The sequence below is a fragment of the Sorex araneus genome, chromosome 6 (assembly GCF_027595985.1).
Source record: "Sorex araneus isolate mSorAra2 chromosome 6, mSorAra2.pri, whole genome shotgun sequence".
Taxonomy (NCBI): Eukaryota; Metazoa; Chordata; class Mammalia; order Eulipotyphla; family Soricidae; genus Sorex; species Sorex araneus.
The window spans coordinates 104301704-104317850 of NC_073307.1; the positions used below are offsets into that span (position 1 = coordinate 104301704).

Here is a 16147-nt window from a genome sequence, read left to right on the forward strand (position 1 = left end):
CTTCCAGGGCTCTACTCAGGGCAGGGAGGGAAACTCAACCCACCCCCTCTGAGGGGGCCCAGTGAAGACAGCCAGACTTGGGGGCAAGAGACACTGCATCACTCTCTTCTGGGAGCTTGGTTTTATAGTCTCTGAATGTTGGCCATTGATGGGATTACACATCGCAGGGGGCATGTCATATTGCTAATAACCTTGTTTTTTATTGTTTTAATATTGACATTATATTTCTAGGTTTTATACTGCAAAATGATCACTATTCCAAATCTATTATCTATCACAATATTTAATTTCATTTGTTTTCCTTGTTATTAAAAACTTATGCGTGGGGGGCTGGAGTGATAGCACAGAGGGTAGGGTGTTTGCCTTGCACGTGGCTGTCCCGGGTTCAAGTCCCAGCATCCCATATGGTCCCCTGAGCATCGCCAGGAGTAATTCCCGTGTGCAGAGCCAGAAGTAACCCCTGTGCATTGCCGGGTGTGACCCAAAAAGCCAAAAAAAAAAAAAACAACTTATGGGTGGGAAATTGAATGATTGTACTGCCAGGATCTCACTTGGCATGCAGAAGTGGCCAGGGGATTGAATCATTGCCTTGCCACCTGCAAGACAGGAGCTCTGCCAATGAGTCACATTCCTCATTCATATTTAGTTTTGTTTGGCTTTGTTATGTTTCTTCACTTATATATTTCCCACAGGTGAATGAGATTGTTCAGGTTTTTTCTGTCTTCTGACTGTTTTTACTTTATTTAAATACCAAGAGTTACAAAGTTATTCACAATACAGTTGTTTCTGACAATCAATGTTCCAACACTAATCCCACTACCAGTATGATCTTCCCTCTACCATTGTCCCTATTTTCCCAATCACCATCAATCCTGTCCCCTTAGCAAGCACAAAATGACTTATTTTGTGTTGCATGTTATAAGAAAATGCTGACGGGTTTAGTAATTGGTGTATTTAGATTTGTATGTTAACTGTGATAAATAAACCTTTTGTGGAAAAAAATGGCTAACGGAATTAACAAAAAAGACTTCAATAAAGAAAATTTGTGAAAGCTGTTATAGCTCACCTTGGGTTCATTAAAGTCATTGTCTGAGGGTTAACTAAGCTGTATCTTGCTAGATGAACCTTCTGTGTTACTAATTTTGTTTATTGAGCTTAGTTGGCTTCTATGCTACTTTCCCATCTATTTGGGGGGTGCTGCTAGTTTTGTGGAATTTGAAGGTGTCATTAGGTTCTCATGCTCTCATCAAGTCCAGGATCTGTAGAAGGGGGCTGATGAGTTTCAGAAGCTTAGATTGCATCTCTTCTGAGATTATGGTGAAACTATGGAGCTTGGCCATTGCTTACTTGCCAGTGGCTATGGGATATGGGTGTCACTGTACCTTTAAATGATGTAAATATAACATTATTGAATATTTCAGGAGAATATTCTTAGTGAAAAGAATGATAATGTTTGGCATCAATTGGGCACCATATATAGTCCTTTCCTTCTTATGCATAATCAGTAAATAGCCAACATATCTGAAAAGTTGGAGTTGTAGAGGTTTTGTAAACGCTAGTTAGTTCTTGAGTGCACCTACTTCAAATTCTGTTCACAAAGAAAATTCTCCTCTACCCCCACCCATCCCCATCCTTCTCCTCTCCTTCTCCCCTCTTCTCCCCTCTCTTCTTTCTCCTCTACTCCCATCTCCACTTCTCCTCTATCCATTGCTCTTATCCCCTCCCTTCCCCTCCCCTCCCCTCCCCTCTCCTCTCCTCTCCTCTCCTCTCCTCTCCTCTCCTCTCCTCTCCTCTCCTCTCCTCTCCTCTCCTCTCCTCTCCTCTCCTCTCCTCTCCTCTCCTCTCCTCTCCTCTCCCCTCCCCTCCCCTCCCCTCCCCTCCCCTCCCCTCCCCTCCCCTCCTCTCCCCTCCCCTCCTCTCCCCTCCCCTCCCCTCCCCTCCCCTCCCTTCCTTTACCCTCTCCTCCCCTCCCTTCCTTTACCCTCCCCTCCCCTCCCTTCCTTTACCCTCCCCTCCCCTCCCTTCCTTTACCCTCTCCTCCCCTCCCTTCCTTTACCCTCCCCTCCCCTCCCTTCCTTTACCCTCCCCTCCCCTTCCTTTACTCTCCCCTCCCCTCCCTTCCTCCCCTCCCTTCCTCCCCTCCCCTCCCCTCCCCTCTCCCCTCCCCTCCTCCCCTCCCCTCCCCTCCCCTCCCCTCTCCTCTCCTCTCCTCTCCCCTTCCCTCCCCTCCCCTCCCCTCCCTTCCTTTACCCTCCCCTCCCCTCCTCTCCTCTCCCCTCCCCTCTTCTCCTCTCTTCCCTCTCCTTTTCTCTCTTTCTCCTTCTTATTCACTTCCCATTTCTCCTCTTCCCTTCCTTTGCCTTCTCTCTCTCTTTCTCTCTCTTCATGGGGAGAGAGAGAGAGTCACAACCGGTGGTGCTCAAAATTTACTTTTGGCTTTGTGTATCACTCCTGAAGACCATATTCAGTGTTATACATGAAACAAGGGTGTACTGAATGCTAGGCAAGTGCCTTGAACACTGCACTATTGCTTCAGCTTCAGCATCTTCCTTTTAGTCTAAGTAGATAGGACAGTCTGACTTTGTCTACATGTGGAGAAAAGAGCCCTTATTAGCTACAAAACCTTCAAACACAAATGAAGCCTATCATAATCTCACATTCCTCTATGCTCCTTATAGACTTATGATAAATTGAACATTACAATCACCTTCCTGGACTTAGAATGCCAATAATAGTTCTGGCTATAAATCAGAGGTTCCCTCAAACTTCATCCTTGTGTCTAATTTGTTGCTATGGTACATCATACAACTAAGAAGGAGAACAAAAATTTAACTTTTTTAAAGTTAATAATATGTCCCTAATTTAGCTTCTTTAAAGCTAATAATATGTCCCTAATTTCAACCTAAAAAACAACTTAAAACTTTCCTCCTATGAGAAAACAATCTAGATCATTCTGGAATCATTTTGTTTCTAAGTTTGTAATGTAATTATGTTAGTAAAGATGTTCAGAGGATTAGATCTTCAACTGTACTCAATTAGAGACACTATAAATGTTTTAAATCTGTTTATATGAAAGTTAAAATCATGATTGTAATTCTCCTTCTTTCTGATACAATTCACTGACATACTGAAAGTGCCAGAAACAAGTTCATTATAGTTATTTACTTCATTATCGATCTACTATATCTTATTAAGAGATATAATAGATATAAAATAATGACTGCAACTACACTTTTGTGATTTCTCTTCTCGAGTTATATGAACATTTAAAGAATTCTGCTACTGGCATTTTTGGCATCATTGTATGAGAGTGCGTTTTAGATCCAGAGATGGGAAATCATTTAATCAAAATCACATAGCGATGAGCAACAAAGCTTAAGTTCAGTTCCTAATGTCATCTCCAGAAAATTAAGCCATTTCCAATATGCTAATCTCTAAATTTTCTGTACCAAAACAGAAAAAAAATAAGCATACGCTTTTCCTTCATCCATCTTGCAAGTCACAAATGTCAATCTATTTCACAGTTTAGATTGAAGAAAGGGGTATTAAAGTAAAATATTCCTGCTAGTTAACTATTGCCCTGAGTTTTCAGTTCGCATGGCTGCAGTTCAATTTAGGGACATCTAACAGTCATCTCGAGTCCTTTACACATGAATTATTGGAAACTTCCCCCACAATACACTTTTTAGAATAGATTTCAGTTAAACAGTCTCATATTATTTAGTCTTTTGTGTTTTGATTTCTACATTACTATCATTGTAGTTGAGGTAAAAATGTTACATTAACATCAATGCTCTTGATTTTGGTATAGAAAGTTGTTGTACCTCTATCATTTTCAAAATACCAAATACCTTCTACAGGTGTTCTTATATCATTTTTGATGCACATCTTTCTTCTCCACTGTCACACTCCTTTCCCCACCATTGGTATAATGCCTATGAAATTTTCCCATGTGAAACTATAGGATGCCAAAGAAATAAACATGATTTAGTGACAAAGAAAACAGTTATAAATTTATGACTGTTTGACTAAAACCAGATTTCTTTAGATTAATAATCAATTAATTGAATAATAAAATTAAAAATCAATTCTAGAACACAGAGTTGATAACATCAAGTCTAAGTCTAAATATAAAAACTAGATAGTGGTTTTATAGCTATTGATATATCATGGAAGAATGAAAATAAACTTTTAAAAATAAGCATCAAATATAATAGATATTTTGACTACCATTAAGAGAGGGAAACTTGAGAAAGAAAATTTAGTAAGGAGTGGAAATTGAAAAAAAATATTAATTTCTAAATGCAATCATTTTAAATTAAAAACAAAATTTTCTGCTTCAGTATAATGATTGTTAGTGTATAACAATCTTTGGTTGAGTTATTTTGCATAGAAAATCCCTAAGTACTCTTACCATAGAAGATATTATAAGAAAACCACACTTCTAAAATAGAGCATGTTTGTTCATAAATGAGCACTAGCAAAATAACTAGTTCAGAGTTTTTGAAAAACTGAAAAATTTAAGGAACCGTTCCCGTATTTTCTTAGTCTTTACCCCATAAATAATAGGATTAACCATTGGTGGGACGAGAAGATAAATATTAGCTACAAAAATGTGAAGATGGGGAGCCACATGGTGCCCAAACCTGTGGGTGAGAAAAGAGAAGAAGGCTGGAGTATATGACACTAATATAACACAAACATGGGAACCACAGGTGCCCAGAGTTTTGAGTCGGGCATCTTTGGATGGCAATTGGAAGACTGTGTGTAGTATGAGAACATAAGAACAAATGATCAATATGAAGTCTATTCCTCCTGTAATGAAAGCAACAATGAGACTATAGGCCCTGCGGATTCTTGTCTCTGCACAGGCTATCTTGATGAGAGCCATGAATTCACAGTAGGTGTGGGAAATGATATTGGTTCTGCAGTAGGGAAGCCAACGAAGCAAAAATGGGTGAGGCATGAGGAGGAGAGTGCCCCGGATTACAATTGCTAGTCCCATTCCCATAATTACAGAGTTTGTCAATATAGCAGAGTGTCTTAGTGGGTTGCAGATGGCTACATAACGATCAAAAGCCATGGCCAGGAAGAAACCAGACTCCATGGTAGAACAAGCATGAATCAGGAACACCTGAGTGAGACAAGCTTCAATTTGAATCTTTCCATCTTGGAACCAGAAAAGACTGAGAAGTTTAGGCACTGATGTCGTACACACAATGAGGTCAGCCACAGCCAGCATACAGAGAAAAAGGTACATGGGTTCATGGAGACTGGAGTCAGTCTTGATGATAAACAGTAGAGAGCCGTTTGCCAATAAGGCCAAAATATAGACCATAAAAAAGGGGATTGAGATCCAGATATGGGCAGCCTCCAAGCCAGGAATGCCAATGAGAATAAAGGTTGATGGATGGACATCAGTCTTATTATATGCCAACATAACAAGTGTCAAGCGTCTTAACTTTCTTTCCCAGGATTTTATTCTAAAGCAAGAAAGAACAATATCAGTTTTGAAACCTCTAAACAGTTACATACAATGTGGGAATTGTATGTTATGGAGTAATTATGCACTATAGCACTGTTGCACTGTAGCACTGTTGTTCATCCTTTTGCTCAAGCGGTCACTAGTTAAGTCCCCATTGTGAGACTTGTTACTTTTTTTTGCATATGGAATATACCAGAAGTAGCTTGCTAGGCTCTGCCGTGGGGGTGGGATACTCTCCGTAGCTTCTTGGGATCTCTGAGAGGGCTGGAGGAATTGAAATTGTGTTGGCCGCATGCAAGACAAATGCCCTATCTGCTTTGCTATGGCTCCAGTCAGTAACTATGGTGTAGGGAAATGTTTAGAAATAATTCACTCATTTGAAAATGCTATTTCAGATTTATGCAATGTGGCTTATTCAAATGAGATGAATGAGGAGAAATATAAAAGTATCAATAAAGTTAATGTATAAAAATCGCAAATCTTTGTTTAAAAGAAAAGTTGAGTCATAGTCTTTGATTTAATTTGAGAAAATTTCAATTGTATGACAAATTGGAGACAGAAAGGGTGACAGGAATTTTTAAAATAAAAAATTATTTTCTTTAATTTTAGAATTTTCATATGAAAAAATTGAAGATCCTTGAAGCTATATGTTAAAGTTTTGTTATAAGATACTAAAGTTTCAGTCATAAGTCAATTATGCCATGGCCAGAGGAAGTTTATCACCCTGGTTTGGAATACATTCAGAATGATGACATGAATGGGCCTCACAGCAATGTGCTAAAAATAAATGGGACAGAAGTCATGATTATACCTAATTCTATCAGACAGAAATCTCAATATCAGTATGCTGGTATTTTAAACTTACTTTATTTTGATAAAACAATTTTCATGGCATTGGTACTACAGTTGCTTCATTCAAAATTTTATTTGTAATCTTTCCTTTGATCTGTACACTTTCATTGTCTGCATGTGTTATTCTCTTCCCACTACCTAACACTGACCTGTGTTTGATTCCTAACATGCTGTATGGTCTTCTGAGCCTTCTGAGTACAGAGCCAGGAATAACCATTCAGCATCACTGGGTATGCCCTGCACTCCCCTACAAAGTACAAAATATTCAAACAAAGCAAAAAACTATTTTTAGCAAAAAAATATAATAATTAAATTTGCATTCCTGTGTATGTGTTATATATACATACATATATATCTATGAAAGATAAGGAGACACACATATAATTTAGAAGTCTAAAGTGCGAGGCAGATGATAAAAGCATATTAGAGTATAATATAGTTTAGGAGCATAAGTACAGTTTTCCTTTTATAGAAGTGCAAATGTAATCTACATATTCATTATTATATATTACATGCAAAATTTAAGGTAAAATTAGTGCCATTAAAATTGTGTACATCAAAAAATACATGAGTCATAAATTTTAAAAAGATACATGACTTTATAATTTATAAATCTTTCTAACCACTTGAAACATCTCCTATATAATTTTAAGTAGATAAATGGTTATATATTTAATTTGTGAAGATGATAACTGTTTATTTCTACTTTACACTTTTTATTCAAATGTAAAATTCCTCAGGAAATTTGATCCATTTAAAGATTTCACTTATATAATATCTTTACTGATATAGTTTTCTAGATACTTCTAACCATCATTGGTACTCCTTCCCAGTGTCCCTATGAAGCAAGCACTTACCTGTTTTCTCTTTATTGAAATATTGTAATTCATATTTATGTATATCTTCCTCCACTATTATATTTAAATTTCTTGCTATTGGAAACCATGCATTTTCATAAATTTGATTGTAGAGTCAATGAATGAAGGGAAAAAAACAGAAGAACCTAAGAGAGGATTTTTTTCTGATAAATAACGATATTATAAATTGAATATAATCACTGGAATCACTCAGATTTTTTATAGCTTACGATGGCCCGAACATCCTAGTCCATCAATTATTTACAATTATAATATTAACCTTTAAAACATACCCAGTGATGAGTTTCCAGAAGAACTAAATTCCATCAGCATTCTATTTCTTGTCTGATTATAGGATGTAAGTATAGGTAGAATGTAAGGAAGAACCTCATATCCGTATTTGTGAGCAATAAAATATTATATACTATTTTCTGTCTAAATTCTATACCCCTATCTATGTCCTTACAAAAGAAAATGGCAATATGTATTTGGTATCTATTAGACTATATTGCATGCATTACAAACTTCACCTCAGTTAACCCTTAAGGTAATTTGGGGATTGGTAATCAAACTTAAAACATTGGTTTTTAAAATGTTAATATTTATGTACTTGCCTCATTTTACTCTGAAGAAAAAGAGCTAAAATTTGAATTCAAGTATAATTACAATGCTTACATTAGAATATAATATATACACTTACATTAGAATATACTAGGATATAAGTATATGTGCTCTTATAGGGTTTTGTCAACATAAAGTAACTGCATTTAATGCGCCTTTGGCAACATGAAACATTTCTCAAACCTCATAAATTTACTTAGAATATAAGGATTAATACTTCTGTATTTCTTCATTCTTCTACCATCATTTGACAACAGAATTAAACAATAAAAACTAAGTAGAGAAACCCATTCACTGACTTATACTTAGGAAAATTTTAGTCTAATATTGATGCATAACAGAGTAAAACAAAGACTTCCTTTTCAAGAATTGCACAACCAAATGAATTCAACAGCATCATCATTTAGCAAAGTCTAATTTCTAGAACTTCGTTTCTCTGATTAGTATCCTGAAACCTTTTGACTTGCTATTTTGTCTCACTCATGACACACATGTGAGCAACTCTACACTGCTTTATCTCACTATGATTTCTAGAATAGTGAGAATGATATGAAAAGGTACGAGAGAAGCAAACTCTCTTATGACTCACAGATTTTCCAAATAAGCCCTATTATACACATGCTTGATAATTTTTGAATCTCCCATGGGTGTGTAACAGAATTGTCTCCCCATGGTGTTAGGAAAAGAAGCATTGGGAGTGGACAACTGGAGCTCAGAACTCAGATTTTAAGTCTTTAATGATAAATCTATAATAACAGAAAAATCCTGGAGAGAGGAGAGGAAAGGAGAGTCTTATTCAAATGTCTCTGGAGTCTTCTGTATAAGACCCCTTGAATGTTTGAGCTGTTTATTCTTACAGGAGCATATTATGAATCAAAAGAAACAAAGACAGCGTTTAGTATTTTTACTTTAAATAATTTTTAAAAGTTTCAATGTATAAAACATGCTAAAAAATCTAACGTCATTGATTATTGAGTTGGGAGTTTAATTTTCTCATAATTTCAACTTTTAATTAATTAATTTAAATTTCAATGGATCACTGTGAGATACAGTTACAGACTTACAAACGATCATGATTGCATTTCAATCAAACAATGTTTTAGTACCCATCCCTCCACCAGTGCCCATTCTCTACCACCAATGTTCCCAATAGCCCTCCCCACACCTCAACCCTTCCCATCCTCTGCCTCTGTGGCAGGCACAGTCTCTCTTACCCTCTCTGTCCATTTGGTGGTTAGGGTTTTCAACTCTTAAACATTTGTAAACTTTCTTTCCTTTAACAGCAAAAATCAGAACTATAGCTTAAAATATAGTTTAACATAAAATATACTGTATGTCGGTATAATGAAAATAGGGAAAACATTTTTATGGTTGTATAGGAATTACTAATGCTAAAAGTACCTTGTCTTGACATTTACTCTAAAAGTTTACAGAAATTCTGTTTCCATAATTTAACTACTTGATAATTAATGCTGTTTATTTTCTTCCTTTTATAATATTCACTATTATATTACACTGTCACTGTCATCCCGTTGCTCATTGATTTGTTCGAGCGGGCACCAGTAACGTCTCTCATTGTGAGACTTATTGTTACTGTTTTTGGTATCCATGCCACGGGTATCCATGCCACATGTAGCTTGCCAGGCTCTGCTGTGCGAGCGCGATACTCTGGGTAGCTTGCCGGGATCTCTGAGAGGGGTGGAGGAATCGAACATGGGCCCACCGCTTGAAAGGTGAAAGCCTTACAGCTTTGCTAATTTGCTAAATTATGACTTCTACTCAGATCTCTTCAATAGCCATATCCATCTGCCCATATGCCAAATTACACAGGATGGCTATGTGTTCCCAACATCCTCCCTTCTGAAATCCGACATGCCATTTCGTCAGTAAAGAAGCGTACAGCACCAAGTCCAGACAAGATCAGACATGAATATCTAAGGAATCTGCCACCAGTACTTGTAAATACACTGGGTCAGCTCTTCACACGCTACCTGTTCATATGCAAGGTTCTGTCCAAGTGGAAAACCAGCAGAACCTTTCTGTTGTACAAGAAGGGAGACATTAACTATATTGAGGAAAGTCCCTTCTATACCCATTTTGGTGAAAGTTTTCATCATAAATGGGTGCTGGATCTTGTCAAATGCTTTCTCTGCATCTATTGATATGATCATATGGTTCTTATCTTTTCTTTTGTTGATATGATGGATTATGTTGATTGATTTCCAAATGTTAAACCATCCTTGCACTCCCGGGATGAATCCCACTTGGTCGTGGTGTATGATCTTTTTGATGAGTTGTTGAATTCTGTTTGCTAATATTTTGTTGAGAATCTTTGCGCCTGTGTTCATCAGAGATATCGGCCTATAGTTTTCTTTTTTGTGATGTCTTTGTCTGCTTTTGGTATTAGGGAGATATGAGCCTCATAGAAACTGTTTGGGAGGGTTTCTGTTCTTTCAATTTTCTGGAAAAGCTTGAGAAAAACTAGCAACAGGTCCTCTTTAAATGTTTGGAAGAATTCGCTAGTGAATCCATCTGGACCTGGGCTTTTGTTTTGGGGAAGACTTTTGATTACAGTTTCAATTTCCTTGATATTAATAGGACTGTTCAGGTATTTCTGGTCTTCTTGGTTTAGTCTTGGGAGATTGTAGGAATCTAGGAATTTATCCATTTCTTCTAGGTTCTCTTTTTTCGTGGCATACAGTTTTTCAAAGTAGTCTCTGATAGTCTTTTGAATTTCTTTGTTTCTGTTGTGATGTCCCCCTTTTCATTTCTGATTCTGTTTACAAGGGTTCTCTCCCTCTCTTTCTTTGTGAATCTTGCTAATGGTTTTTCAATCTTGTTTACTTTCTTGAAGAACCAACTCTTGGTTTCATTGATCTTTTGAATTGTCTTCTGATTTTCCATGTCATTGATTTCTGCCCTAAGTTTTATTATCTCTTTTCTTCTGCCTGGTTTGGGCTTGTTTTGCTGGTCCTTTTCTAAAATCTTAAGCTGTGAAGTCAAGTTATTTATGTGGGCCCTTTCTTCCTTCCTGAGGAATGCTTGCAGAGCTATAAATTTTCCCCTTATCACGGCTTTAGCTGAGTCTCACAGATTCTGGTAGCTCGAGTCTTCATTCTCATTTGTTTCCAGGTACCTTTTGATTTCTTTCTTGATTTCCTTCCTGATACACTCATTGTTCAACATCGAGTTGTTAAATTTCCAGGTGTTTGCTTGGGGGTGTGGGGGACTCCAAACAATAAGAGTGAGTTTTTTGTTGAAATGTTGAATGTAATCAAAGTAAAGAGAAATTAAAGTGAAATTTATCAGCTACACAGGCAGGGTGGGGGGCTGGTGGGCTGGGGTGTGTGTGTGGGGAGATTTACTGTGGTTCTTGGTGGTGGAATATGTGCACTGGTGAAGGGATGGATGTTTGAGCATTGTGTAACTGAGACTTAAGACTGAAGCTTGTAACTTTCCACATAGTGATTCTATAAGAATAAATAAATTTAAAAAATCAAAATCAAAAAAAAAGAAGGAAAACATCCATGACATCAACAAATATTGCCCAATCTTCCTGTTTTCTGTTGCCTACAATTTGCTCACTCGAGTCATCCTGAATAGGATTGGCAGAACACTAGACAAAGAACAACCATGCGAGCAAGTTGGGTTCTGAAAGGGATTCAGCACAATCGACCATATCCACACAGTGACCAAGCTCATTGAAGTCTCACAAGAGTCAAGATGCCGCTCTGTCAAACATTAATCGATTTAAAGGCCTTTGATTCTGTTGAGATTGAAGCTATCATCGAAGTCCTAGCCAAACAGGGTGTTCAAACTCAATACATCAGGATCCTCCTCGAGCTATATTATGGATTCACCATCAGGATCTCACCATTCTACAAGGAAGTGGTCATTGACATAAAGATAAGGGTTCGGTAGGGTGATACCATTTCACCAAAACTCTTCTGTGCCACCCTCAAGAATGTCATGTGATGACTGGAATGGGAAGGAATGGGAGTGAAGATAGATAGTCAGCAACTACACCTCCTCTGCTTTGCTGATGACATCGTTCTAATAGCACCAAACATTAGCCAAGTGGCACAAATGCTGGCTGACTTCAATTGAGAGTGTGGAAGGGTTGACTGCAGCTGAATGTCACCAAGACAATGTTCATGAAAAACAAACTAGTCCCTGATGTTCCACTTGCTCTCAATGGAACGAACATCTCCGATTGCAGCAGCTATGTGTACCTGTGTCTAGAACTCAACAAGGGGAATGACTTGGCGCCAGAACTGTGTAAGAGAAAGAGAGCAGTGTGGAACACCTGCAAGAAAGTCGAAGAAGTTGTTAAGAGGACGAAGAACCTCCAGCTCCAGGCACATTTTTTTGAATTCCCTATTCTTCCTGCACTAACATATGCCTCAGAGATGAAATACGCCTCATACGCCTCATATGAAAACAGGACGAGAATGTTATTTCGGTATCCCAAAGAGGACTTGAAAGAGTTATGCTTGGAAGATCACATTTCACTCAAGTGAGAGAAGGAATCCAGAGTTCCAACCTTCGTCGACTATCAAGAGTCAGGGATGCTGTCTCGTTTGCCAAGGTGTCGAAATCAGATGGGCTGGACACATAATGCGATTTAGAGATGACTGCTGGACTCGAGCTGTTACCAACTGGATTCCACAGAACGTCAAAAGACCGAGTGGCTGCCCACCTAGGAGATTGTCAGACTTCTTCGTCAAGACTGTGAATGAACAGTTTGAGGCTCTTTGTGTTCCTAGAGCAAGCAGATACCATTGGGCTACAGTAGCATGTGTCAGGGATGAATGGAGATGTTACTGACACTCACTTGAGCAAATTGAAGATTAAATAGGATGACAAATGATAAAGTGACATTAAAAATGTGATAAATTACAGATGAAAGATTCAAGGATATTTCACTGAGTATATCTTGCAAACAATATCTACTTTATTTTATTTATCTTCTGTTCAAACACTTACCATTTTTCTCTCTCTGAGTTATCTGTTTCTTTTTACATATACTTCTTCTCAAATTATCACAGACACAAAGGACATCCTTCTTGAACTGCCTTTTGAAGAATTAATGTCTATATAATATTCATCCTGATTTTAATGAAACTAGCATTAATCATAATTCCAACTGTTCCTTTGGAATTTTGTAGTGATACAAAATTATAAAAAATTATTGACAAAGATTAATTATGTGAAATTTTTGCACATTTCATTCCATAAATTCTCTCAAAGTCTTCTCATTGAGTCGCGCCCACGCGGGCCCGACCCCGGGACTCGAGCCCTCGGCCCCGGGCCAGCCATGTCCACCCCGCCTCTGGCGCCGTCTGGGATGGTGCCCGGCCCCTTCGCGGGGCCCCAAGCCCAGCAGGCCTCCCGGGAGGTCAACACGGCGTCGCTCTGCCGCATCGGGCAGGAGACGGTCCAGGACATCGTGTACAGGACCATGGAGATCTTCCAGCTCCTGTGGAACATGCAGCTGCCAAATGGTGTCACGTACCATACGGGAACGTACCAAGACCGATTAGCAAAGCTACAGGATCATCTTCGCCAGCTGTCCATTCTCTTCAGGAAGCTGAGATTGGTCTATGACAAATGCAACGAAAACTGCGGAGGGATGGATCCCATTCCAGTAGAGCAACTTATTCCCTATGTGGAAGAAGATGGCTCAAAGATTGAGGATCACACTGGCCCAGCTCGATTTGCAAGTGAAGAAAGGCGAGAAATTGCAGAAGTAAATAAGAAACTAAAACAGAAGAATCAACAGCTGAAGCAAATTATGGATCAATTATGAAACCTCATCTGGGATATAAATGCCATGCTGGCAATGAGAAACTAAACTGATATTTAAAGATCCTGCTACATACGTGTTATGTTATTTTCCCTCTCAGGTATATTTTCCCTCTGAAGGATATTTATCAGTTTTGTTTTAGTCCCTAGAATTAAAGTTCCTATTTTTGCATTGTGGTTTTTACTGTCCATAAGTAGTTAAAAAGCTATAGACTGTGCAAAAAAAACTCTTGTTAACAACCTTATTTTTAAGAGGGGTTAATGGTGTGGTTCTTCAAGAACTGAACAATTTGTTTTATAAAAGCAAATAATTTTTTAAATAAAATTTTCTACATTGACTGGCAATGGATTTGCACTTTTGATTACCCTTTTAAAAATTAAAGACGTGCATTTTTGTGGATGAAAATATCAAGTATAGTCTTTCTGTGGTACAAATTAAACAAGTTACCATCTCAAAAAAAAAAGTCTTCTCATTGACTACTTACATCATCACTTTAGATAGTGAGTTTCTAATTACACAATTTAAATGAGAAAGACAAAAGTGCTGATTTGTATGGGTGCTTAATCTTCTTTAGGTTTAAAATATTGCAGTTTTATGTGAGGCCCTTCAGACTGACTAATACCTATTTTTAAGGACCATGAGTTATGCATTTCCAAGCATGGTGTCCTGTCTCAATGACACTCAGTTCTACCCTACCTCCTTGATTCTGGGAATCTCAGCACTGTGACACCCCACATTTGGACTGGTATTCCCTTTTGTGTTGTGTACATGATACACTCTAAAAAAATTCACTAATCACTATGTATTTCAGGATGAGCGAAGCCTATAGCTACCAATATTTTACTTTCTGGCCATGTTGGCTAGAATTGACTGGGGTCTCTCCACAGTAATCATCCTTAAGAAGCTTGGGATCTTCTGGTTCAATCTCAGAGAGATCTTCTTCGAAGCCTGCCTTACCCAGATGCTTTCTATTCATAGATTGACACGTGGAATCAGAAGTCCTTTTGTCAATGGCTTATGACTGGCCATCTGTAATCCACTTCCATACGGCACCATTCTCACCAACAAGGCTGTTTCTCTAATTGGTCTTGCTATATCAGCGAGGGCATTTATTTTTACCACTCGAATTGTATTTCTGACTTTGAGGTTGCCTTTCTATGGGAATCATATAATTCTTCATACCTATTGTGAACACATGAGTCTTGCTCAACTCTCATGCCAATATCAAAACCAATAGTAGCTTTTTTAAACCAGTATTCTTAGTTTATTTTTTAATACACTATCCTCACTTTAAACTGTATTACTTTTTGTTGCAAAATAGTTTTAACAAAATAGATTTAAAGAAAACACAATATGGTTATTTTAATCCCATAAATTTACCAAGACTGATTTTCTTTGTTTTGAGCCACATCCAACAGTGTGTAGAGCTGACCCTGATCCTGTTACTCTGATTCTTAAGGATCACTCCAGGCAGGTGTATGGAAACCAAGTGGGATTCTGGCGATTGAAAGCAGGTCAGCTCCCTACCCACTGTTTATCACTCTGGCCTTCAAATGGCTCATTTAAAAAATTATTTAAGCTATTAGGCAAGAAAAAGATATTAAGGGCATTCAGGTAGGAAAGGAAGAAATCAAGCTCTCACTATTCACAGATGATATGATACTATACCTAGAGAACCCTAAAACCTCTACCAAGAAACTCCTAGAAACAATAGACTTGTATAGTAAAGTTGCAGGCTATAGAATCAATACCCAAAAGTCCATGGCTTTCCTATATGCAAATAGTGAGAAAGAAGAAAGTGACATGAGAAAAGCAATCCTGTTCACAATTGCGCCTCAAAAAAATCAAGTACCTCGGAATCAGCTTAACAAAGGAGGTAAAGGACTTGTATAATGAAAACTACAAAACACTACTTCAGGAAATAAAACAGGACACGAAGAAATGGAAAGACATCCCCTGCTCATGGATTGGAAGAATTAACATTGTCAAAATGGCAATTCTCCCAAAGCATTGTACAAATTCAATGCGATCCCTATAAGGATACCCTTGACATTCTTCAAAGAAATGGAGCAAGCGCTCCTGAAATTCATATGGAACAATAAGCCCCCACGAATAGCTAAAGCAATTCTTGGGAAAAAGAAAATGGGAGGAATCAACTTCCCCAACTTCCAACTCTACTACAAAGCGGTAGTCATTAAAACAGCATGGTACTGGAACAAAGGCAGAGCTGCAGACCAATGGAACAGGGTTGAATACTCTGACATCCCCCCCCCCCCAGCAAATATATGATCATCTAATCTTTGATAAGGGAGCAAGTAATGTGAAGTGGAGCAAGGAAAGCATGTTTAACAAATTGTGCTGGCAAAATTGGACAGCTACATGCAAAAAATGGGCTTAGACCTCCACCTATCACCATGTACAAAAGTCAGATCAAAATGGATTAAAGACCTCAACATCAGACCAGAATCCCTAAGGTACATTGAAGACAAGGTCGGTAAAACCCTCCACGACATTGAAGCCAAAGGT

At 38.0% G+C, this 16147-nt stretch overlaps 2 protein-coding genes and 1 pseudogene across 2 annotated transcripts; 2 read left to right on the top strand and 1 right to left on the bottom strand.

Annotated features, from left to right (window-relative positions):
* Window positions 1-4489: 4489 nt before the first annotated feature.
* On the bottom strand, window positions 4490-5464 carry LOC101556208 (olfactory receptor 52P1-like). The gene has a single exon (XM_012934924.2). It carries the CDS (start codon window positions 5438-5440, stop codon window positions 4490-4492), a length of 951 nt encoding a protein of 316 aa, XP_012790378.1. The 5' UTR covers window positions 5441-5464.
* A 7620-nt stretch (window positions 5465-13084) lies between these two features.
* LOC101553983 (mediator of RNA polymerase II transcription subunit 30-like) lies at window positions 13085-13931 on the top strand. Its single transcript, XM_055142957.1, has one exon. The coding sequence runs from the start codon at window positions 13133-13135 to the stop codon at window positions 13622-13624; it is 492 nt and encodes a 163-aa protein (XP_054998932.1). The 5' UTR covers window positions 13085-13132; the 3' UTR covers window positions 13625-13931.
* A 327-nt stretch (window positions 13932-14258) lies between these two features.
* On the top strand, window positions 14259-14858 carry LOC101556481 (olfactory receptor 52E2-like; annotated as a pseudogene).
* Window positions 14859-16147: the final 1289 nt, after the last annotated feature.